We start from the raw sequence: 24,096 nt of genomic DNA, 5'->3' as shown, positions 1-24,096 counted from the left end.
GTGAAACTTTGTAATATGGCACTTTTTGTACCACTGTCTCCCTAAGATGATTCGCTGATGTTCTTCCTCTTTTGTAAGTCGCTTTGGATAAAAGCATCTGCCAAATGAATAAATGTAAATGTAAATTTGGCAACAGGCTGCTGAGGGCAGTGAATGTAATAAGAATTGTTTTTATTTCAAAATAATTCTTCCTTAAAAGAATCATTAATGGAACCATTAAGGAACCGGAATCGCTAAGAGTAAACAAAGGAAATTTGTCATTTTTGTGTCATCATCGTTCACCTGTTTAAAGGCACCAAGAATTTCACCTGCTCGAAGGTGTTTATATACAGAGTGAGTCTAACCTGTTCCAGGGCGAAGATGTGTTGGTTGAAGTAGAACTGGATCTGTTCATTAGCAATGTTGATACACAGCTGCTCAAATGAGTTCTTCTTGAAGTTCTCAAAACCAAAGATGTCCAAAATCCCCACGTTCATCCCACTCTCAGCCACACTTCAAAGACACAAAGAACCAAACATTAACCCACCGTCACATAAATTTAGGCCTTAAAACACTTTAATGACCCACACAACTAAATATTTCACAATCCTCCAACCAAAAAACATAAAAACAAAGCCCTTTAAAAACACGTTTGTCTCAGTATGTCATTTCAGTTCACAAAGAGCTCAGGTGCTCATCTCTGATCACTCAGTCAATCATGATCCCCTCCAAACATCTCAGACAGCGAGCAGAGGTCACCTTCTGCCACCACTAACAGGTTATTACTGGCAATAATGCTGAATACGCTGCTGATTGGAGTGGAAATGGCACAATTTGGATGGTGTGCTGAGGTGGATTGTGAGTGTGTCTGACAAGCCCACGGCTGATGTCTGACGGGATTCGTTAGGATCAATGAACGGCTTTCCCACTCTCTCTGAAGTCTTTTTAATCATCTGCATCTTGTTTTTATTTTGTTTAAGTAATTCTGTATCAAAAATTTATAAAAACCTCTTTTTGTACATCTCTTATTTTCTTTCGATGTGGTTATTACTATTCTGAGCTTTATGGTGGCCAGGCTGGAGGTCATCACATGCTTGTGCAAGTGAAGGCATTTGTAATGGAGAGATTTGACGAGGGAGACTGAGATAAAACTTAAGACATTTCCAAAAGAAATACAAAGCATGGCCAAAAGTATGTGGACACCTGAACACTGGAGCTTTATGTGCTTATTGAACATTTAATTTTAAATCCATGGGCGTTAATTGGGAGTTGGTCCCTGGAGGCAATACACTAGATGTTGGAACATTGATGCCAGGATTTGCTCCAGTTCAGACACGAGCATCGGAAATGTTGCAACGAGCATCGGAAATGTTGCACGATGGGTTATGGCTCATTGTCTGCTTTCCAGTTCATCCAAAAAGTGTTCAGAAGGTTTTTTTTAATTAGCAGGGTCAATAAGCATATTTACATGCATGATCTAGACTGATTATGCTTAATAGCTCAAGTGTGTGTTGATGTATGGGTGTTTTTGGCACTTTTAGCACAGTGGAATTCTAGAAAGTAAAGTTTTGTTAAAATATTTTTACACTCTCACTAGTTGGTTTATTTTTTGTCAACTAAAAATGTCCAACAGTGTAGGTACATGCATCACAGGAGAATTATATAACTTTTGTAATTTTTTCAGAAAATTCAACCACAGTGTAATTTTCAGCACATCTCAAATTCTGTATTGTGTTTAATAGAATTCTGTGCTGTAAATGACGCTCAGTGAAATTAAATTTGTAATGTTTTCAAATAAAATGGTCTTGCTAAGGCTAATTTCATAGCTAACATTTTGTGTATCCTAAACACACAATTAAATAAAATCTTTACACTTTTTTGCATAATTTGGCAAAACTACAGATTATTTAGTAATGACACACAATGAACATATTCTGCTCACAAGTGCCTTTGCAATTTCTTTATTTTCACAAATATCACATAGTTCATCTCAAGCATGCTCTTTACTGACACTTTTGTCCACTTGGTTTACAAGTATTGGATGAAAAAATAAATAAATAAATAAATAAAAGAAACATTTGTTCCGTTTGGGGGAAATGCCACATTTTGTGTGACAGCTGTAATAAAAAAATTTTTTAAATAAAAAATAATTTTCAGAAAATCGAAATGGTTAATGTTTATTTTACTCATTGTTTAGATGATAATAGTTTTAAACATCAATAATTTGTATTTTATCAAGCATTTTTATAGTTTAATATTGAAATCTGTGTTTGGGACAATCTGTGAAAAAAGACATTCGAAAAGAAGCAAAAATAAATGATGATGGTCTGGTAAAAATTATCAATGTCAGAAACAAAAATATTTTTTTTTAAATCTGTTTGCTTTAAACGTGCACTGAGAAATGTTTTCCTCATTTAAAAAGTTTCACTCCAAAAGAAATGTATTGTAATTTTGAAATTTATAAAATCATGAGCACTCAAAAAAGTCAAAGAGCTCTATGTTTGTGAGTGCGCAAAGCGAAGCGCTACGTGCTGTGACCGCGCGCAACATCTTATCCAATTTTGGTGAGAGCGCTAATTCGAAGTGCAATTTTCATATAAGTGCAAAGTGCAAGTGGCCGTCTTGGGAGTGTATGTGTGGGAGTGTATGTGCCACTGTGGATGTAGGTACGCAAACTGTGGGTACTATAAATTAAGTGGAACAAAGTGAAATTTGCTATTTTCCTAAGAATTTGGTCATTGCATTAAGACCTTTCAATACCACGTCTTAACTCCAAATTCAGTTCCTATATTTGCAGTTTGGAGATTCCACCAGCAGGTGATAATAAACTTAATGTCCAAATTCTGAAAGTACAGAACATCAAATAATGTCTATGAAAGAAGTGCAGGGCGTGCCGATACAATCACTGTTAATACTAGCCATGATCTGTACTGCATGTCAGTAGATGAAAATGATTAATAATTCCTTTTTTTTTTATTAATAGCGCCTACATCCATCTCCTGAACAACATTTTCCAGGCGTATAAAAGGAACGAATCCCATTTAACAAGGACACACAAAATAAGGCAAATCCATATTTTTATTTTTCCAATTCATTGCATTGAGTCCATTTACACTACTAACATCTTATGAATGTACTGTCTTTGTTTATATCCCTGGTGCTTGACAGGGAATGGACAATATAATAGAACACAGACGGTGCCGAAGAAGAACCTCCATTGATCCGATTAGAGCCTTGCCCGCCAATTTCGGCAAACCCACTTGTGTCTACACATGGCGCACGCTTCCACAAAAATACCAAAACATCATGACCATGCCTATTGACTTTGCATTTATGAGTTACGGTATTGTGCTGCACTTTTTGCTTTTGTGCTTAAAATAGAAGACACCAGTCATATCAGTAGCCTTATAAATGCTGTTTTATTCTACAAGGAGAGGATCCCTTAATGGCGGCTGCCATGTTATGATCACATGACCAGCTATATACTCAACACTTAATCTCAGTAACCACCTTGTTTCTGGACATTTTCACTCATAAATTAAATAAAACTTATAGCTGACTGTGAATAGTAATATCTACAATGGCATCAGTAACTGAAAACAATTGGATTTAAATTATGCTACATACACATCAGTGTGCTAAGAAAAAATACTGAGGGCACCTTTAATAAACATCAACCCCTGGGACATGAAATAGCAAAAATTTGAAAAAACAAACCGTACACAACTGAAACTGGGTTCTTTTATTGGGGACGTGTTCTTTTTCTTAGCGTTGCATGTTAAAACCTCTTCTGGCATTCTTACCGGCTTATCCAATGAGCACGAGTGTTGTGCGCATGTCTGTTTACGTTTTGACATAAAAATCGTTTGGTTACGTATGTAACCTCCGTTCCCCGAGGGAGGGAACGACACGTTGTGTCGGAAAAGCGACACTAGGGGTCTCTCTTGAGCGCCGATATTCACCTCTGACCTATTGAAAAGGGCCAATGAGAGTTGGCAGTCAGTATTTGCATACCCCGCATACGGGTATTTAAGCGGGGCAAATACGGAAGTTTAGTCAGGATTTTTCTGAGGAGCCGGAAATGGTCCGGCCACAACAGTGGCTCGGTTCAGCGACATGGCGGAGGAAAGACACAACGTGTCGTTCCCTCCCTCGGGGAACGGAGGTTACATACGTAACCAAACGTTCCCCTTCTGTCGCTCTCTCCACGTTGTGTCGGAGAAGCGACACTAGGGGACCCATTCCAATCTTGCAATGCGCTGAACCGTGTACGTGAACCGCCGATACAGAGGCGGGCAGGGATTTCATCCAGTGCCGCACATCGTCTGTACCTGGCTGCACGTACCCTTCCCCAATGCCCCATACGAACATCGGAATCCTTCTAGTTACCCTGGGAGGGGAACAAGGCGATGTTTACCAACATGGGAACGGCCAGCCTGGCTGGGCCTCTTTTCTCTCTATGTTTCTCGCATAGAGCAATCACGGCCGGGGCCCTTACACGCATATAGGGAAGGGGGTCTTACCCAGACCCTGCGGAGACCACACCTGCCCTTTTTCTTGGGGAGGAAAAGTGGTAGACACGTCACACGGCCGTCTTAGGGCTCATGTGGAAAGTATGGTGCGGAGGTAGATCCAGCCTCGAAAGGGGGGAGTTGCTACAGCACGGCGACCGGGGCAGCTGTAACTGTCTAAGGGAGACACGGGGGTCCGCTCGTAAGGGGACAGAACCGTGGAATTACACACAGGGGGAGTCCGAGCAGGAGGCCTTACCTACAGAGCACCTATACCAGTACAGGGTAGCCATCAGGGTACCCGCAGTGGCTCGGGTCGGCGAGATCCTCCACTGAACCGCGGACCCGGAGGGCTGGGGAGGAATCAACCAGGGTCCCGACTCGGAGTGGGGCGCCCTGGGAAGAAGGTGCAGTACTTTACCTTGACGTCAGGAAAAGGGCGCTGGGCGCAAGCGATCCACCCGGCCGGTTGGTCTACGTGTTACCAAGTTCTATGGGCTCGGACCTGACAAAACACGAGACGCAACCGACTCAACGCGGAGGTTGTAAAACCTCGCGAAGGTGTTGGGTGTTGCCCAACCCGCGGCTCTACAGATGTCTGCTAGGGAGGTGCCCTTGGCCAGTGCCCACGAGGACGCAACACCCCTTGTTGAGTGAGCTCGGACCCGCAAGTGTAGGGGCACGGCCTGGGTGTGATAAGCCAGTGTGATGGCGTCGACAACCCAGTGGGCGAGCCTCTGTTTGGAGATGGCATTCCCTTTCTGCCGTCCCCAAAGCAGACAAAGAGCTGCTCAGAGCGTCTAGTGCTCTGTGTGCGGTCCAGGTAAATGCGCAGGGCGTGCACTGGACATAGCAACGAAAGGGCTGGGTCTGCCTCCTCCCGGGGCAGCGCTTGCAGGTTCACTACCTGATCTCGGAAGGGTGTGGTAGGAACCTTGGGCACATAGTCCGGTCGCGGTCTTAGGATCACAGACGTATCTGCCGGCCCGAACTCCAGGCAAGTGACGCTGACAGAGAACGCTTGCAGGTCCCCGACCCTCTTGATAGAGGCGAGCGTGATCAGCAGGGCCGTCTTAAGAGAGAGGGCCCTGAGTCCAATTGATTCAAGCGGCTCGAAGGGAGGTCTCTGGAGTCCTGCCAAAACTACCGAGAGATCCCAGGAGGGAACTAGGCCTGGCCGGGATGGATTCAACCTCCGGGCGCCTCTCAGGAACCTGAGGATCAGGTTGTGCTTACCCAAAGACTTGCCGTCTACAGGATCGTGGTGGGCGGCAATGGCGGCAACATACACCTTGAGGGTGGACGGGGACAGCCTCCTGTCCAGCCTCTCCTGTAGGAACAGGAGCACTGACTCGATCGCGCATCTCTGCGGGTCTTCAGTTCGGGAAGAACACCAATCTGTGAACAAGCGCCACTTTAGGGCGTAAAGGTGCCTGGTAGAGGGGGCTCTGGCTTGGTTGATTGTATTCACAACGGTCGCCGGTAAGCCGGCTAGCTCTTCCGCATCCCGTCCAGGGACCAGACGTGGAGGTTCCAGAGGTCTGGGCGCGGGTGCCAGAGCGTGCCCCGTCCCTGAGAGAGGCGGTCCTTTCTCAGGGGAATTCGCCAGGGAGGAGCTTTCGCGAGAAGCCAAGTCCGAGTGGACCAGTAGGGGGCCATTAACGTGACTTGCTCCTCGTCCTCCCTGACCTTGCACAGCACCAGTGCAAGAAGGCTCACTGGGGGAAATGCGTACTTGCGCAGCCCCGAGGGCCAGCTGTGTGCCAGCGCGTCTGTCCCGAGGGGAGCCTCTGTTAGGGCGTACCAGAGCGGGCAGTGGGAGGTTTCCTGGGAGGCAAACAGGTCTACCTGGGCCTTGCCAAACCTTTCCCAAATCAGCTGGACCGACCGGGGGTGAAGCCTCCACTCCCCGCCGGACAGGCATTGTCGTGATAGCGCGTCCGCTACGACGTTGAGCTTGCCGGGGATGTGAGCGACTTGAGTCGCTGCTGGCTCCATAGGAGGAGACGGCGGGCGAGTTGTGACATGTGGCGGGAGCGTACGCCGCCTTGGCGATTTATGTACGCCACCACCGTGGTGCTGTCCGATCTCACGAGGACATGTTTGTCCCGAACTAACGGGAGGAACTTCCTGAGAGAAAGAAGGACGGTCAGCAACTCCAGGCAATTGATGTGCCAATGCAGTGGGGCATTTTTCCAACGGCTCGCTGCTGCGTGCCCACTGTACACGGCACCCCACCCGGACCGGGAGGCATCGGTTGTGACCAGAACGCGTTGGGACACCTGCTGCAGGGGCACTCCTGCCCGAAAAAAGCAGAGGTCTGTCCAGGGTCGGAGTGTTTTGAGGCAGGCGGGGGTGATCCTTACCCGATGCGTGCCATGGTGCCATGCTTGTCTCGGGACTCGAGTCTGGAGCCAGTGCTGGAGTGGTCTCATATGCATCAACCCCAGCGGCTCGACCACAGCGGAGGCCGCCATATGCCCCAGGAGCCTCTGGAAAAGTTTTAGAGGGACCACTGTGCCTGGCTTGAAGGAAGCGAGGCAGTCCAGCACCGACTGAGCACGCTCGCTCATGAGACGTGCTGTCATTGAGACTGAGTCTAACTCCAACCCGAGAAAAGAGATGCTCTGAACCGGAGTGAGCTTGCTCTTTTCCCAGTTGACCTAAAGCCCCAAGCGGCTGAGGTGCCGGAGCACCTGGTCTCTGTGTGCGCATAGTAACTCTCGAGAGTTTGCTAGGATGAGCCAGTCGTCGAGGTAGTTGAGAATGCAGATGCCGGCTACTCGTAGCGGGGCAAGGGCCGCCTCTGCGACCTTCGTGAAGACGCGAGGGGACAGAGACAGGCTGAAGGGGAGGACTTTGTACTGAAACGCCTGGCCGTCGAACGCGAACCGTCAGACGGGTCGGTGTCGTGGCAGAATTGAGACGTGGAAGTACGCGTCCTTCAGGTCTACCGCTGCGAACCAATCTAGATGCTGAACACCAGCCAGAATATTCCTGAGCATCTTGAACGGGAGTTTTAACAAGGCCCGATTGAAAACTCGCAGGTCCAGGATTGGTCGTAAGCCGCCGCCTTTCTTGGGTACAATGAAGTAAGGGCTGTAGAAACCCTTCCTCATTTCGGTTAGAGGGACGGGCTCTACCGCGCCCTTGGCTAAGAGGGTCGCGATTTCTGTGCGCAGGGAACTGGCATGCTCGCCGTGTACTGCGGAAAAGCGGACGCCCCTGAAGGGGGGCGGGAGCCGGGCAAACTGAATTGCGTAACCGAGTCGAATGGTCCGGTGCAGCCAGCGTGATGCGTTGGGAAGCGAAAGCCACGCTTCCCAGCTCTGCGCTAGGGGCACCAAAGGGACGAGTATTTTGGACGTACCGTACTCGCAGCGGGGCGGAACAGGTAACGTTGCAGACTGAGGCTGAGGTGCTGAGAATAGACTCAAAGCATTTACCTTGCTCCGCGCGCCCGGCAGGGTTCGTGACTGAGGAGGAGGTCTGATGTTGGCGTCCTCTGGACTCGTCTGAACCGGCCGGCCGGGGGACAGTCGTGGGCAGGCGGAAGGCGGGATCGCCGCGTCCGGTGTACCGGGACTGTCGTAATGTGAAAGCACATTGCCGTGAGAACGGCATTTGCGGGCCAGGTGACCCAGAGGCAAAGGAAATAGCTCTTTTATTGAGAATGTGGATACCACAGCCCCCGTAATGGGGTGTGGCAAATGAAAAAACAAAGGATTCTCCACCCGGCCCTCCACCGGGGGACGGAGCGGTCTTACCACCTCCGGAGCTAACGTCTTCGGCTCTGGGTCGACTGTCTCTGGAACGCTTGGGAGCCTTCCGGGTCCTAGAGGGGGTTCGTGAGACAGGGGGCGTACGCGGCCTGCGGGGTGCTCGACGCTGGGGCTGAGAGCTGGGCCCGGGTTGGGGCGGAGCAGGAGCTGGTTTCTTCGCCGCAGGGGGACGCCCTCGGCGAGCAGACAGGGCAGAGCCCGTAGAGGCAGGTGTGCGGCGGGGCATGATGTGAGAGATGGCCTCCACTGCTTCTTCACCGTGGAGAACTGTTGGGCGAAATCCTCGACGGTGTCGCCGAAAAGGCCAATCTGGGAGACAGGTGCGTCCAGGAAGTGGTTCTTGTCAGCCTCACGCATCTCGACCAGATTGAGCCAGAGATGGCGGTCCTGGACCACTAGGGTGGCCATCGCCTGTCTGAGTGCCTGCGCTGTGGCCTTCATCGCTCTCAGGGCGAGGTCGGTCGCTGAGCGCAGTTCCTGCAGCACATCAGGATCAGGTCCACCCCCGTGCATGCTTCTGAGTGCTTTGGCCTGGTGGACTTGCAGGAGGGCCATTGCATGCAGGGCGGAGGCAGCGCGTCCAGCCGCACTGTAGGCCTTCACGTTGAGCGAGGATGTTGTCCTACAGGGCTTGGATGGGAGTACGGGGCGGCCACGCCAGGAGGTAGGGCTACCGGGACATAGATGGTATGCAACTGCCCTATCGACCTGGGGAATCGGCCCGTATCTGTGGCGCTCTCTGCCGTCGAGGGTGGTGAGAGTGGAGCGGGTGGCACCTAGACGAGCGGAGAGCGGGGCTCTCCACGTAGACGTCAGCTCGTCATGCACCTCCGGGAAAAACGGGACCGGGGGGATGCGAGGCCGCGAATGGCGCGCTGCCCCCAGGAACCAGTCATCCAACCGTGAAGGCTGTGGGGAGGATGGAGGGTTCCAATCCAACCCCACGCTCACGGCGGCCCGGGAAAGCATGTCAGACATCTGAGCATCGGCCTCAGCCTGGGCCTGCTGGCCCGAAGGCGGCAGTCCAGGGGAGTCCTCGGCATCAGTTATCACACTCTCCGATGCAGTGGCGAGCTCATCTGCTTCGGGCTCGGGAGGATAGACAGCCGGGCCATGAGGCGAGCCGCTATCACCGCGAGCTTAGACGGGGACCAGCGAGCGTGTCGGGGAACGGGAGGTTCGCGGGGGGCTACCCGGCGAAACTGCACCCGCTGCCGCCCCCAAATCTTCCCCAGCGCCAACCGCATCGTCCTCAATCCCGTGGGAAGAAGGAGCAATGCGGGGTGCAGCTGGGGTGGCTTGCTCTCTGTTGAAAGCAACCCGCGACCGCAACGTGGTTATGGTCATGTTCTCGCAGTGAGAACATGAGCCATCCACAAACGCCGCCTCGGTGTGATCGCGGCCAAACACACGAGACAGCGCCTGTGGCCGTCTGAAGCGGAGAGCACTCTACCGCATCCAGGAACAACACAGGGGCGGAAGGGCATCTTGAAAAAGACGCGTCCTGAAAAGGACGTTCAACGCCGCTGTGTTTTGCTCTTTTAGAGAATTTACTCTTTTAATAGAAATTGCTCTTTTAAATACACAATGTGTGTGTGTGTCTGCGCTGTCGAAGCGCTCAGGGGCAACAATGCACGTCGTGCAATGCTTGAAGGAGAAAGCCGCTGTTGTGCGCCGTCAAGATCCAACAGCATGCAGATCGTCAGAGGAAACAGGAACGTTTGAGTGGTGTGTAACTCGCAGCAAACTGCAGACAGACCATCGGCTCCGAAGAAATTTTCTGACTAAACTTCCGTATTTGCCCCGCTTAAATACCCGTATGCGGGGGCGGGGTATGCAAATACTGACTGCCAACTCTCATTGGCCCTTTTCAATAGGTCAGAGGTGAATATCGGCGCTCAAGAGAGACCCCTAGTGTCGCTTCTCCGACACAACGTGGGGAGAGCGACAGAAGGGGAACTGAGAATTACCCGATGTTTTCAAATCTCATGTAAACACGGTTTTCTTGTGTTGTCGGATATTTTGAATAGACTTTTTGTGGTTATTAGTGTATTAGTGTGCATGTAAACATGCACTCATTAAATCACTAAAAGGTTGGAATGGGTATATTTAAAAAATTAAATGGGTAGACCCTTGATGATGATATTTCAATACAAGATGATTATATTTGATTCATACCAGATGTTTGTGTCAGGCTGTAGCAGAGCATTGATGCGGTTCACTATCCAGCTGAAGAGGCGTCCATAGAGAGCTTTAGACATGGCATCCCTCACATCAGTGGCCTTGTCCACGGTGTTGGTACGGATGATGGTTTCTCCCCGAGTGACCACACAATGGGAGGTCAGAGCTTCCTGAAGCTCCTCTGAGCCGATACTGAGCAGAGTGGCCGCTGTTCACAGCACAAACACAAATAGATTCAGCAAAGGAGAATCTGTAAGTCTTAGTTCATTGGGATAAATTACAATAAACTTGTGGGTTCTGTTGATTGGAACACAGGAACTTGGTTTTCATTAATCAAATTAAGGTAGAGCATGTACCGTTATCTAAGGCCTCAGAGTTGGGCACCTCACTCTTGTCACTCTGATGTTGGGATGTGGTCGATGTGAACTCAATATTCCCTGTGTTTAAAATGGCTGCTAGAATCCTGTACACTGAATTCACTTCCTGTAAGTCAATTATGAAAAAATATGTATCATGTTTCATACTGAAGCATGCAATAAACATGCTGTAAGAGTCCTTCACCTCAATGAGAGAATCGATTGTAAATAATTGCATATGAATCTGAAAAATAATTTGAATTTGCAGTACCTCCTCTGTAAATCCAATGATACGGAAACAATCCTGAATGGCATCAAACTGCTCCTTGTACAGTTTGCTGGAGATGATGTCTTGGATCACTTTACCATTAATACACTCAATGTATCTAAGAGACATGAAAAAAAACCCTCTACTCTCTGTCAGTGACACTGCAAATGATAACTGGGTTAAAGTTGAATACCGTATTTCAGTATTTTGTTATATAAAAAAAGCTTTAATTCTAAAGAAATAAATTGTAATTTTGAAACATATGTTTAATGAGCACTCACATAAGATCAATACTCTAGTCATATCAGTAACCTTATAAAAGCTTTATTCTACATGGAGAGGGTCCGCACATGGGGGCAGCCATGTTAGAATCACATGACCAGCTGAATATTACTCGTTTAATCTCAATAGCCACACTGTAATTGGAAAATTTCACTCATGAATTAAATTAATCATGGCCAACTGTGAATAGTGAATTTTTACAATGGCATTGGTACCTGAAAACTATTGTGTTTGAATGATGATGCATCCAGGCCGATAGATGTCTGTGTAAGTCCAAGAAGACATAAAAAAAGATACAGAGTGCACCTTGAAAATGACATGTCTTGCACTAGACTTGCTGCATTCCATTCAACTCGAAAAGTCCGAATTTCCAAATTTCTACTAGGAAAAGTGCACTGGAACGCCTCTTGAAGTCAGACCTCCAACTTGGAAACTTGTGCGCAAAACTTCAACTCCGATTTTGCTGAGCTGCAGGTGCGTAACGTCACACAAACATGTCGGCACCCAGGGAAATGTACAAAATTAGTGATAAACATTCACTTTTATTAAATAATATCAATCAATGAATCGACGATCCTGAATTAAATTATATGAATAGTTGTTTAACAAACATTTGCAGAGACAGGTGTAAAAAGCATGGTAAATTATACTATCTTTTGATAACTGAACACCTGTAGCACAAATGCTAGTGTTGCTACTTTGCCTAGGCATAGATTTAGGTAGGAATGGTATGAAAATGAACATTTTAAATATCCCAACGGACATATGAGCAATTAAAAAAAAATAAAAAATACTTATTTTCATTTTAATGACTATTTAATGACTGCTCAAATGTTGTTGTCATGTGGCACATGTTACTTTTCTCAGCACTGTTCAGGATTCACCAATCACAACAGCTTTTGATTACTGCATAATGATTTTATTTTTTTTTTTTACATAATTTTCTGGATATTAAACAGACAAATTTCCAATTTTAATTTAGGTCCAATCATTGAAATTAATAGATTTTAACAAGTACACTATTTGTGTACAAATGTTTTATAAGAAAAAACTAAAAGTTTTCATACAACCTATTGGAGGATTCATATTTTATGGCTGGTAAGCGCAGGTAAAACGAATGTGCCAGGTATTGGGGTGAAATATATGGGAGTGAGAGGAGTTGGAAAGTATAAATTGAGGGAAAATGTAAATTCTCTTCATAGTTTCTCCATCTTGCGATGTAATTTTGCACATGTAACTTGTTAATATAGCCTACCCTTTGTTTAGATTTCATTTGTTTAATGCTGTATAATACATTTTATAGAATCTCACCTAATGTCCTTTCGATATCACAGTTTTCTCAATGTAAATCTACCACAAAACAATTTAATTTGATTTTGACACGTAAATATTAGTTTTATCTCAAGGCATTTCGTCATCATATAATCCAAGTCTTTCATATATGTATTCATATTGTGCAGCCCTAGCGATCAGTTCTAAACCTGTTTTTTTGTTTTTCAAATCAAAGAAACAAAAATCAAGCTAATATGTAATGTGGTGGGGAAGACAAATGGGAAATGTGACTTGTAACATATGAGGAAAAAATGTTTGTTTGCCTATATTACCAGTCTGATGTTCACAGGAGCAGGATCTAAACGCAACTTAAAAGTATTTAATAAAATAAACAAAGTACACACAGGAAGAAAGGAAACATCCACGATGGGAAAAACACCAGAACAGAGAAAACATAAACACTGGGAACGGCTCAACAGGGGGTCAAAACACATACAACAACTGACAAGGACTGAACAGAAATAAGGGCATTATATACAAACTGAAATGAGGGAATGGAACACAAGTGAGAACAATAGGGAACAGATGGAAGTGATCAGAGCAGGGGATTATGGGAAGTGTAGTCCAGGAGGAACAGCTGACAGAGGCAAAACACAGGGCAAGCAATGGTAAATCATAACATAGCCCCCACTCTAAGGAGCATTTTCTAGATGCCCCAGAAAAAAAGGAAAAAAAAACTAAAAATTGTCCATGGGGTGTGAGGGGGAAAAAAGGGAAAAGGGCAGTTCAAAGGGGCACAAGCGGATGAGAGGAACAGGGCAAAGACAGGGAGGCAGGGCCAAGATGGAGCCAGAGACCAGCGAGAACAGAGCTGATCAGGTGGAAAGCCATGAGACCAGTGCAGATCGGAAGGACAGTCGTGAGACCAATGAGACCAGAACAAATCAGGTGGACAGCCATGAGACCAGAGAGACCAGAGCAGGTCAGTCGGACAGCCAGGAGACCAGAGAGACCAGAGCAGGTCAGTTGGACAGCCAGGAGACCAGAGAGATCAGAGCAGGTCAGTCGGACAGCCAGGAGACCAGAGCAGGTCAGTCGGACAGCCAGGAGACCCAGAAGACTAGAACAGATCAGGCAGACGGCTAGGAGACTCAGAAGAGATCAGGTGGATAGCCAAAAGCCCCAGATGACAAGAGTATATCATCCGGACAGCCAGGAAACCAGAGAGATCAGAGCAGGTCAGTCAGACAGCCAGGAGACCAGAGAGACCAGAGCAGGTCAGTCGGACAGCCAGGAGACCAGAGAGACCAGAGTATATCAGGTAGACAGCCAGGAGACCCAGAAGACTAGAACAGATCAGGCAGATGGCTAGGAGACTCAGAAGAGATCAGGTGGATAGCCAAAAGCCCCAGATGACAAGAGTATTTCATCCGGACGGCCAGAAAACCAAGAATACCAGAGCAGATCAGGTGGACAGCCATGAGACCCAGAAGACCACCTCAGGGTAGGGGACTGGATCAGGAGGCCTGGTTGGCGACCACAGGGCTGATACAGGGTGAGGTGGCCTGGGTGGCGACCACAGACTAGAGACTAGAGCTGTGGAAGACTCTGATGGCAGAGCCGTGGAAGGCGGAGTGGTAGAAGGCTTGGGTGCGAAGCCGTGGCAGGCTTGAGGGGCGAAGCTATGGAAGGTGGAGCCATGGGAGGCTCGAGGGGTGGAGCCAAAGAAGGCGGAGCCATGGCAGGCTCAAGGTAAGAGTCAAGGATGACTGGGAAATTACCTCAGTGTTTGTAAACAGGAGCCTCGGGAGTGACCTCTGTGGTTTTGTGCATAGACTGAGACTCAGGTACGACCTCTGTGGTAGTGGGCATAGGCGGAGACTCGGAGGCGACCTCTGTGGTCGTGAACATGGGCATATTCTCAGGAACGACCTCTGTGGTCGTGAACAGTGGCAGAGACTTGGAAATGACCTCTGTGGTTATAAACACTGGAAGAGACTTGGAAACGACCTCCGTGGTCATGAGCATGGGCAGAGACTTGGAAACGAACTCCGTGGTCGTGAACATGGGCAGAGACTTGGAAACGACCTCTGTGGTAGTGAACATGGGCAGAGACTTGGAAATGGAAGCCTTTCTCCTCCTCCGGGAGCCCAAAGTTGGCGGCTCTGGGATGGACTAAGCTGGTAATGCAGGCTCAGGGACGGCTGAGGTTTCTAGCTTGTTGGCCATGGCAGGTGTGGCCATTGGCTCATTGGACGTGGCAGGCAGGAGTACTGACAAGCTGTAAGGAAGGGACTTTGTGACCCTACGCACTGACATCAGTGGAGGATAATTCAACTTGGAGACAAGGGCCAAGAAGGGCTTCAAGCAGGGAGTCGCAAAAGGCAAGGTTATGACATGGCATGGAACCAAATCTGACTTGATAGGGACATGGAGTGGGGAAGGTTATGGCGTTGCTGTGACATGGCATGGAGCAGGCTGAGGCGTGGCTGTGACATGGCATGGAACAGACTCAGGCGTGGCTGTGACATGGCATGGAGCAGACGCAGGCGTGACTGTGACATGGCATGGAGCAGGCTGAGGCCTGACTGTGACCTGGCATGGAGCAGGCAGAGGCGTGGCTGTGACAGGGCATGGAGAAGACAGAGGCATGGCTGTGACAGGGCATTGAGTTGACTCAGCCGTGGAAGACTAAGAAACCGGAATTGGGATAGATTGAGGTGGATCGACAGAAGCGAAAGTCTCCAATACCATCTCAACATGTTCCTCCCACATGTAATATCTGGTCACCAGCAACTCCATCCACTGGTGTGCAATGAGTCCGATTGAGAATATGAAATTCAGGGTTGAGTCGGAAAAATCTGTGCATTTGACCAGAACACAAAACAGACGGGAATATTCTGGGACGGGTAAATTAGCTTGGGTCAGCCGAATGAAGGATGTTGCTAAATCCATTTTGGTTGGTCATTTGTTCAGTTACAAGGAGGGAGGTCACAGGAGCAGTATCTAAACGCAACTTAAAAGTATTTAATCAAATAAACAAAGTACAGATTAACGGGGTAAACACATGAACAAAGGAAACATCTATGATGGGGGGAAAAACACCGGAACAGAGAAAACATGAACAAAAAGAACGGCTCAACAGGGGGTACACATACAAAAACTGACAAGGACTGAACAGAAATAAGGTCATTATATACAAACTGACTAAAGAGGGAATGAAACACAGGTGAGAACAATAGGGAACAGCTGGATGTGATCAGAGCAGGGGATTATGGGAAGTGTAGTCCGGTAGGAACAGATGACAGAGGCAAAACACAGGGCAAACAACAGTGAATCATGACACTTGCAATATGTCCCTATGCCCTTGCTGCATTGTTTATCAATTGGGTTGCTAGGAGACATCTCTTGTGACAGTTGAACATATGCTAAGCTAACAGGAACGCTTCAGTTTTGCTTCCTTCCATGTATCTTCTGAGCATCTGGCAATGGAATGCCTTTATGGTCAGAGATTGGGGAGATAGTAGGAATACCCAACATCTGACTTTGAATGAAAAGCAGCATTAATCTGTTACATTACAAAAGAAAGCCAAAAAGCACATAACCAATTTCTACCTGGGGGCAGTTTTGTTTGGTAGTCTGTACTTCTTGAGGCTGTCTTGGTGGTAAAGACCAGCGTAGATGTAATAAAATATGTGGAAGTTTTTCTCGCCCCTGAAAGGCAAAACATTATCAGTGATGTGATGAAAAGACATTGTAGAGGTGTGTTTTTTTTTTTTTTAGTTTATTAAATTATGTTTATTAACCCTCCTATGGTATTTGCTATTTTTTTACTTTCCTCCATTTGGCATCTAAACATGAAAAATAAATGTAATAAAAATTATATTTGGCTTGATTCGATAAGTCTAAGTCTAAAACAAGTTACACATCTGGTCAAAATTGACCGACCATTGAAAATGAATTGGAAAGACCAAAAAAACAGCAAATTTTGCATCTGTCAAATACAATCTATAAAGCACAAAACAGAAAATGTGCAGGGTGAGAATCCAAAACATCCTCAGTGCAAAGTATACATAAACACTCACACACAAACAAACACACGCACACAAATGAACTGGTGAGACTATAACACACTCACAATGCAGAAAACACACACACACACACACACACACACACACACACACACACACACACACACACACACACACACACACAGAACCTGCTCATCAATAAGTTGAGCTCTACAGCCATCTTTTGGTCAATGTTGACATCAGAAGTCATCTGTTGTTTTCCAGCTGATGACAGCAATCTGACACACACACACTCACTCACTCTCACACAGACACACACACCCTTTTGAAAAATACATTTTTGCTATATAAAGTTTAAAATTGCAGATTTTTTACTCTGATTTCTTTTTTGATTCTTCTGTTTTATACTCTAATTGAATTTTCAGAATTTTGCACTTCATTTCTGTTTATTGATGTTCATTTCTTGACATTACTAATCATATACTTTGAATTATTAAATGTGTATGTTTGAAATACATTATTTGTTGAAAATGCTTATACTTTGACTTCTCTTTGTAACACCATGGTCAGGTTTGATTGCAAGCATAATTCCAATAACTGCATAAACGTTTGGTTACATATGTAACCTCCGTTCCCCGAGGGAGGGAACGACACGTTGTGTCGGAGAAGCGACACTAGGGGTCTCTCTTGAGCGCCGATATCCACCTCTGATCTATGGAAAAAGGCCAATGAGAGTTGGCAGCCAGTATTTGCATGTCCCGCCCCCGGACATACGGGTATTTAAGCGGCATACGTTTAAGCGGCATTTACATACGTAACCAAACGTTCCCCTTCTGTCGCTCTCTCCACGTTGTGTCAGAGAAGCGACACTAGGGGACCCATTCCAATCTTGCCATGTGCTGAACCGTGTACGTGAACTGCCGATACAGAGGCGGGCAGGGATTCATCCAGTGCCACGCATCGTCTGTACCTGGCTGCACGTACCCTTCCCCAATGCCCCATACGAACATCGGGATCCTTCAAGTTACTCTGAGAGGGGAACAAGGCGATGTTTGCCAACATGGGAACGGGCCAGCCTGGCTGGGCCTCTTTTCTCTCTATGTTTCTCGCATAGAGCAATCACGGCCGGGGCCCTTACACGCATATAGGGAAGGGGGTCTTACCCAGACCCTGCGGAGACCACACCTGCCCTTTATCTTGGGGAGGAAAAGTGGTAGACACGTCACACGGCCGTCTTAGGGCTTGTGTGGAAAGTATGGTGCGGTGGTAGATCCAGCCTCGAAAGGGGGGAGTTGCTACAGCACGGCGACCGGGGCAGCTGTAACTGCCTAAGGGAGACACGGGGGTCCGCTCGTAAGGGGACAGAACCGTGGAAATACACACAGGGGGAGTCCGAGCAGGAGGCCTTACCTACAGAGCACCTATACCAGTACAGGGTAGCCATCAGGGTACCCGCAGTGGCTTGGGTCGGTGAGTTCCTCCGCTGAACCGCGGACCCGGAGGGCTGGGGAGGAATCGACCAGGGTCCCGACTCGGAGTGGGGCGCCCTGGGAAAAAAGGCGCACTACTTAACCTTGACGTCAGGAAAAGGGCGCTGGGCACAAGCGATCCACCCGGCCGGTCGGTCTACGTGTTACCGAGTTCTACGGGCTCGGACCTGACAAAACACGAGACGCAACCGACTCAACGCGGAGGTTGTAAAACCTCGTAGAAGGTGTTGGGTGTTGAACCAACCCGTAGCTCTACAGATGTCTGCTAGGGAGGTGCCCTTGGCCAGTGCCCACGAGGACGCAACACCCCTTGTTGAGTGAGCTCGGACCTGCAAGGGTAGGGGCACGGCCTGGGTGTGATAAGCCAGTGTGATGGCGTCGACAACCCAGTGGGCGAGCCTCTGTTTGGAGACGGCATTCCCTTTCTGCCGTCCCCCAAAGCAGACAAAGAGCTGCTCAGAGCGCCTGGTGCTCTGTGTGCGGTCCAGGTAAATGCGCAGGGCGCGCACTGGACATAGCAACGAAAGGGCTGGGTCTGCCTCCTCCCGGGGTAGTGCTTGCAGGTTCACTACCTGATCTCGGAATGGTGTGGTAGGAACCTTGGGCACATAGCCCGGTCGCGGTCTTAGGATCACAGACGTATCTGCCGGACCGAAATCCAGGCAAGTGTCGCTGACAGAGAACGCTTGCAGGTCCCCGACCCTCTTGATAGAGGTGAGCGTGATCAGCAGGGCCGTCTTAAGAGAGAGGGCCCTGAGTCCAATTGATTCAAGCGGCTCGAAGGGGGGTCTCTGGAGTCCTGCCAAGACTACCGAGAGATTCCAGGAGGGAACTAGGCCTGGCCGGGAGGGATTCAACCTCCGGGCGCCTCTCAGGAACCTGAGGATCAGGTCGTGCTTACCCAAAGACTTGCCGTCTACAGGATCGTGGTGGGCGGCAATGGCGGCAACATACACCTTGAGGGTGGATGGGGACAGCCTCCTGTCCAGCCTCTCCTATAGGAACAGGAGCACTGACCTAATCGCGCATCTCTGCGGGTCTTCAGCTCGGGAAGAGCACCAATCTGCGAACAAGCGCCACTTTAGGGCGTAAAGGTGCCTGGTAGAGGGGGCTCTGGCTTGGTTAATTGTATTCACAACGGTCGCCGGTAAGCCGGCTAGCTCTTCCGCATCCCATCCAGGGACCAGACGTGGAGGTTCCAGAGGTCTGGGCGCGGGTGCCACAGCGTGCCCCGTCCCTGAGAGAGGAGGTCCTTTCTCAGGGGAATTCGCCAGGGAGGAGCTGTCGCGAGAAGTCTGAGTTCCGAGAACCAAGTCCGAGTGGGCCAGTAGGGGGCCACTAACGTGACTCGCTCCTCGTCCTCCCTGACCTTGCACAGCACCGGTGCAAGAAGGCTCACTGGGGGAAATGCGTACTTGCGCAGCCCCGAGGGCCAGCTGTGTGCGAGCGCGTCTGTCCCAAGGGGAGCCTCTGTTAGGGCGTACCAGAGCGGGCAGTGGGAGGTTTCCTGGGAGGCAAACAGGTCTACCTGGGCCTTGCCAAACCGTTCCCAAATCAGCTGGACCGACCGGGGGTGAAGCCTCCACTCCCCGCCGGGCAGGCGTTGTCGTGATAGCGCATCCACTACGACGTTGAGCTTGCCGGGGATGTGAGTGGCACGCAGCGACCTGAGTCGCTGCTGGCTCCATAGGAGGAGACGGCAGGCGAGTTGTGATGTGACAGGAGCGTACGCCACCTTGGCGATTTATGTACGCCACCACCGTGGTGCTATCCGATCTCATGAGGACGCATTTGTCCCGAACTAACGGGAGGAACTTCCTGAGGGCAAGAAGGACAGTCAGCAACTCCAGGCAGTGGATGTGCCAACACAGCGGGGCCCCTTTCCAACGGCCCGCTGCTGAGTGCCCGCTGCCACGGCACCCCACCCGGACCGGGAGGCATCGGTTGTGACCTGAACGCATCGGGACACCTGCTGCAGGGGCACTCCTGCCCGTAAAAAGCAGAGGTCTGTCCAGGGTCGGAATGTTTTGAGGCAGGCGGGGGTGATCCTTACCCAATGCGTGCTGTGGAGCCAGTGCTGGAGTGGTCTCATATGCATCAACCCCAGCGGCGCGACCGCCGCGGAGGACGCCATATGCCCCTGGAGCCTCTGGAAAAGTTTTAGAGGGACCACTGTGCCTGGCTTGAAGGAAGCGAGGCAATCCAGCACCGACTGAGAACGCTCGCTCGTGAGACGTGCTGTCATTGAGACTGAGTCTAACTCCAACCCGAGAAAAGAGATGCTCTGAACCGGAGTGAGCTTGCTCTTTTCCCAGTTGACCTGAAGCCCCAAGCGGCTGAGGTGCCGGAGCACCTGGTCTCTGTGTGAGCATAGTAACTCTCGAGAGTGTGCTAGGATAAGCCAGTCGTCGAGGTAGTTGAGAATGCGGATGCCGGCTACTCGTAGCGGGGCAAGAGCCGCCTCTGCGACCTTCGTGAAGACGCGAGGGGACAGAGACAGGCCGAAGGGGAGGACTTTGTACTGAAATGCCTGGCCGTCGAACGCGAACCGTAAGAAGGGTCGGTGTCGTGGCAGAATTGAGACGTGTAAGTACGCGTCCTTCAGGTCTACCGCTGCGAACCAATCTAGATGCCAGAATATTGAACGCCAGCCAGAATATTTCTCTGCGTGAGCATTTTGAACGGGAGTTTTAACAAGGCCCAATTGAAAACTCGCAGGTCCAGGATTGGTCGTAAGCCACCGCCTTTCTTGGGTACAATGAAGTAAGGGCTGTAGAAACCCTTCCTCATTTCGGTTGGAGGGACGGGCTCTACCGCGCCCTTGGCTAAGAGGGTCGCGATTTCCGTGCGCAGGGAACTGGCATGCTCGCCGTGTACTGCAGAAAAGCGGACGCCCCTGAAGGGGGGCGGGAGCCGGGCAAACTGAATTGCGTAACCGAGTCGAATGGTCCGGTGTAGCCAGCGTGATGCGTTGGGAAGCGAAAACCACGCTTCCCAGCTCTTCGCTAGGGGCACCAAAGGGACGAGTATTTTGCACGTACCCGGCAGGTAACAGGTAATGCAGCGTCGGGCGGCTTCATTGCGGCGTAAGGCTGGGGTGCTGAGAATAGACTCAAAGCACTTACCTTGCTCTGCGCACCAGGCAGGGGGCGGGTTCGTGACTGAGGAGGAGGTCTGCTGGCGTCCTCTGGACTCGTCTGAACCGGCCGGCCGGGGGGCAGTCGTAGGCAGGCGGAAGGCGGGATCGCCGCGTCCGGTGTACCGGGACTGTCGTAATCTGAAAGCAGATTGCCGTGAGAACGGCATTTGCAGGCCAGGTGACCCAGAGGCAAAGGAAATAGCTCTTTTATTGAGAATGTGGGTACCACAGCCCCCGTCAGGGGGTGTGGCAAATGAAAAAACAAAGGATTCTCCTCCCGGCCCTCCACCGGGGGACGGAGCGGTCTTACCACCTCCGGAGCTAACGTCTTGGGCTCTGGGTCGGCTGTCTCAGGAACGCTTGGGAGCCTTCCGGGTCCTAGAGGGGGTTCGTGAGACAGGGGGCGTGCGCCGCCTGCGGGGTGCTCGGCGCTGGAGCTGAGAGCTGGGCCCGGGTTGAGGCGGAGCAGGAGCTGGTTTCTTCGCAGGGGACGCCCTCGGCGGGCAGACGGGGCAGGGCCCGTAGCGGCAGGTGTGCGGCGGGGCATGATGTGAGAGATGGCCTCTGTCTGCTTCTTCACCGCGGAGAACTGTTGGGCAAAGTCCTCGACGGTGTCGCCGAAAAGGCCAATCTGGGAAACAGGTGTGTCTAGGAAGCGGTTCTTGTCGGCCTCACGCATCTCGACCAGATTGAGTCAGAGATGGCGTTCCTGGACCACTAGGGTGGCCATCGCCTGTCCGAGTGCCTGCGCTGTGGCCTTCGTCGCTCTCAGGGCGAGGTCAGTCGCTGAGCGCAGTTCCTGCAGCACATCAGGCTCAGGTCCACCCCCGTGCATGTTTCTGAGTGCTTTGGCCTGGTGGACTTGCAGGAGGGCCATCGCATGCAGGGCGGAGGCAGCGCGTCCAGCCGCACTGTAGGCCTTCGCGTTGAGCTAGGATGTTGTCCTACAGGGCTTGGATGGGAGTACGGGGCGGCCACGCCAGGAGGTAGGGCTACCGGGGCATAGATGGTACGCAACTGCCCTATCGACCTGGGGAATCGCCCTGTGTCCGTGGCACTCTTCGCCGTCGAGGGTGGTGAGAGTGGAGCGGGTGGCACCTAGACGAGCGGAGAGCGGGGCTCTCCACGTAGACGTCAGCTCGTCATGCACCTCCGGGAAAAACGGGACCGGGGGGATGCGTGGCCGCGAACGGCGCGCTGCCCCAGGAACCAGTCATCCAACCGTGAAGGCTGTGGGGAGGATGGAGGGTTCCAATCCAACCCCATGCTCACGGCGGCCCGGGAAAGCATGTCAGACATCTGAGCATCGGCCTCAGCCTGGGCCTGCTGGCCCGAAGGCGGCAGTCCAGGGGAGTCCTCGGCATCAGACATCACACTCTCCGATGCAGCGGCGAGCTCATCTGCTTCGGGCTCGGGAGGATAGACAGCCGGGCCGTGAGGCGAGCCGCTATCGCCACGAGCGTAGACAGGGACCAGCGAGCGTGTCGGGGAACGGGAGGTTCGGGGGGGGCTACCCGGCGAAACTGCACCCGCTGCCGCCCCCAAATCGCCCCCAGCGCCAACCGCATCGTCCTCAATTCCGTGGGAAGAAGGAGCAATGCGGGGTGCAGCTGGGGTGGCTTGCTCTCTGTTGAAACAAGCCACGACCGCAACGTGGTCATGGTCATGTTCTCGCAGTGAGAACATGAGCCATCCACAAACGCCGCCTCGGTGTGATCGCGGCCCAAACACACGAGACAGCGCCTGTGGCCGTCTGAAGCCGAGAGCACTCTACCGCATCCAGGAACAACACAGGGGCGGAAGGTCATCTTGAAAAAGACGCGTCCTGAAAAGGACGTTCAACGCCGCTGTGTTTTGCTCTTTTAGAGAAATTCACTCTTTTAAGGGAAATAACTCTTTTAATACACAGTATGTGTGTGTGTCTGCGCTGTCGAAGCGCTCAGGGGCAACAATGCACGCCGTGCAATGCGAAGGAGAAAGCCGCTGTTGTGCGCCGTCAAGATCCAACAGCATGCAGATCGTCAGAGGAAACAGGAACGTTAGTGGTGTGTAACTCGCAGCAAACTGCAGACAGACCATCGGCTCCAAAGAAATTTTCTGAATGAACTCCCGTATTTGCGCCGCTTAAATACCAGTATGTCCGGGGGCGGGACATGCAAATTCTGGCTGCCAACTCTCATTGGCCTTTTTTCATAGATCAGAGGTGGATATCGGCGCTCAAGAGAGACCCCTAGTGTCGCTTCTCCGACACAACGTGGAGAGAGCGACAGAAGGGGAATTGAAAATTAGAGTTTGATAATGTCTAAATATATATATTGAACTGAAAATCTAGTGATACAATATAAAACCAGGTTACAACAAGCCATCAGACTACACAGTAGGTGGCTACAGCCATTTACTGGCTGTTGCTGGCATGAACGGGCTTTTTAAGTCATGTTATTTTTTTTTTTCAGCAGATGGCAGAATTCTGAGAAATGTGCTTATTTGTATATGCAAATTAATGGAAAAATGCCTAACTTTACATGTAATTAAGATAAAAATAGCATGAAATCCCAAAATAAATGCATTATTTTAATGTTCTTGCTTCAGGGAAAAAGAAATGGCATCAATATCATCATAAAAAGGGGAGGTTTCACATCTGGCACTTCCAGTCAAAAATTACCTTGAACACCAAAGGGAGGTGCCATTTTTCTATACCATTGGAGGGTTAAAATTAAGTTTATTAAATGTAATTTACAAATTGTGAGTTTAAAGTCAACATGAAATCAATAAAATTTATCATATTAGCTTGCTTAATACATGTTG

General features: G+C 49.9%; 1 protein-coding gene across 1 annotated transcript in view; it reads right to left on the bottom strand.

Annotated features, from left to right (window-relative positions):
• Positions 1–24,096, bottom strand: part of LOC127655015 (myosin-IIIb-like) — a 53,991-nt gene that overhangs the window by 15,147 nt on the left and 14,748 nt on the right. Inside the window, exons 9-13 of the mRNA XM_052142609.1 lie at positions 16,247–16,345; positions 11,081–11,195; positions 10,810–10,936; positions 10,451–10,661; positions 345–492 (exon numbers count right to left, since the gene is read on the bottom strand). Coding sequence (XP_051998569.1) covers positions 345–492; positions 10,451–10,661; positions 10,810–10,936; positions 11,081–11,195; positions 16,247–16,345 — 700 coding nt within the window. The remainder of the gene's footprint in view (positions 1–344; positions 493–10,450; positions 10,662–10,809; positions 10,937–11,080; positions 11,196–16,246; positions 16,346–24,096) is intronic.

Source organism: Xyrauchen texanus, chromosome 14 (genome assembly GCF_025860055.1).
Source record: "Xyrauchen texanus isolate HMW12.3.18 chromosome 14, RBS_HiC_50CHRs, whole genome shotgun sequence".
Classification (NCBI taxonomy): Eukaryota; Metazoa; Chordata; class Actinopteri; order Cypriniformes; family Catostomidae; genus Xyrauchen; species Xyrauchen texanus.
This window is presented reverse-complemented; position numbering and strand designations above follow the sequence as displayed.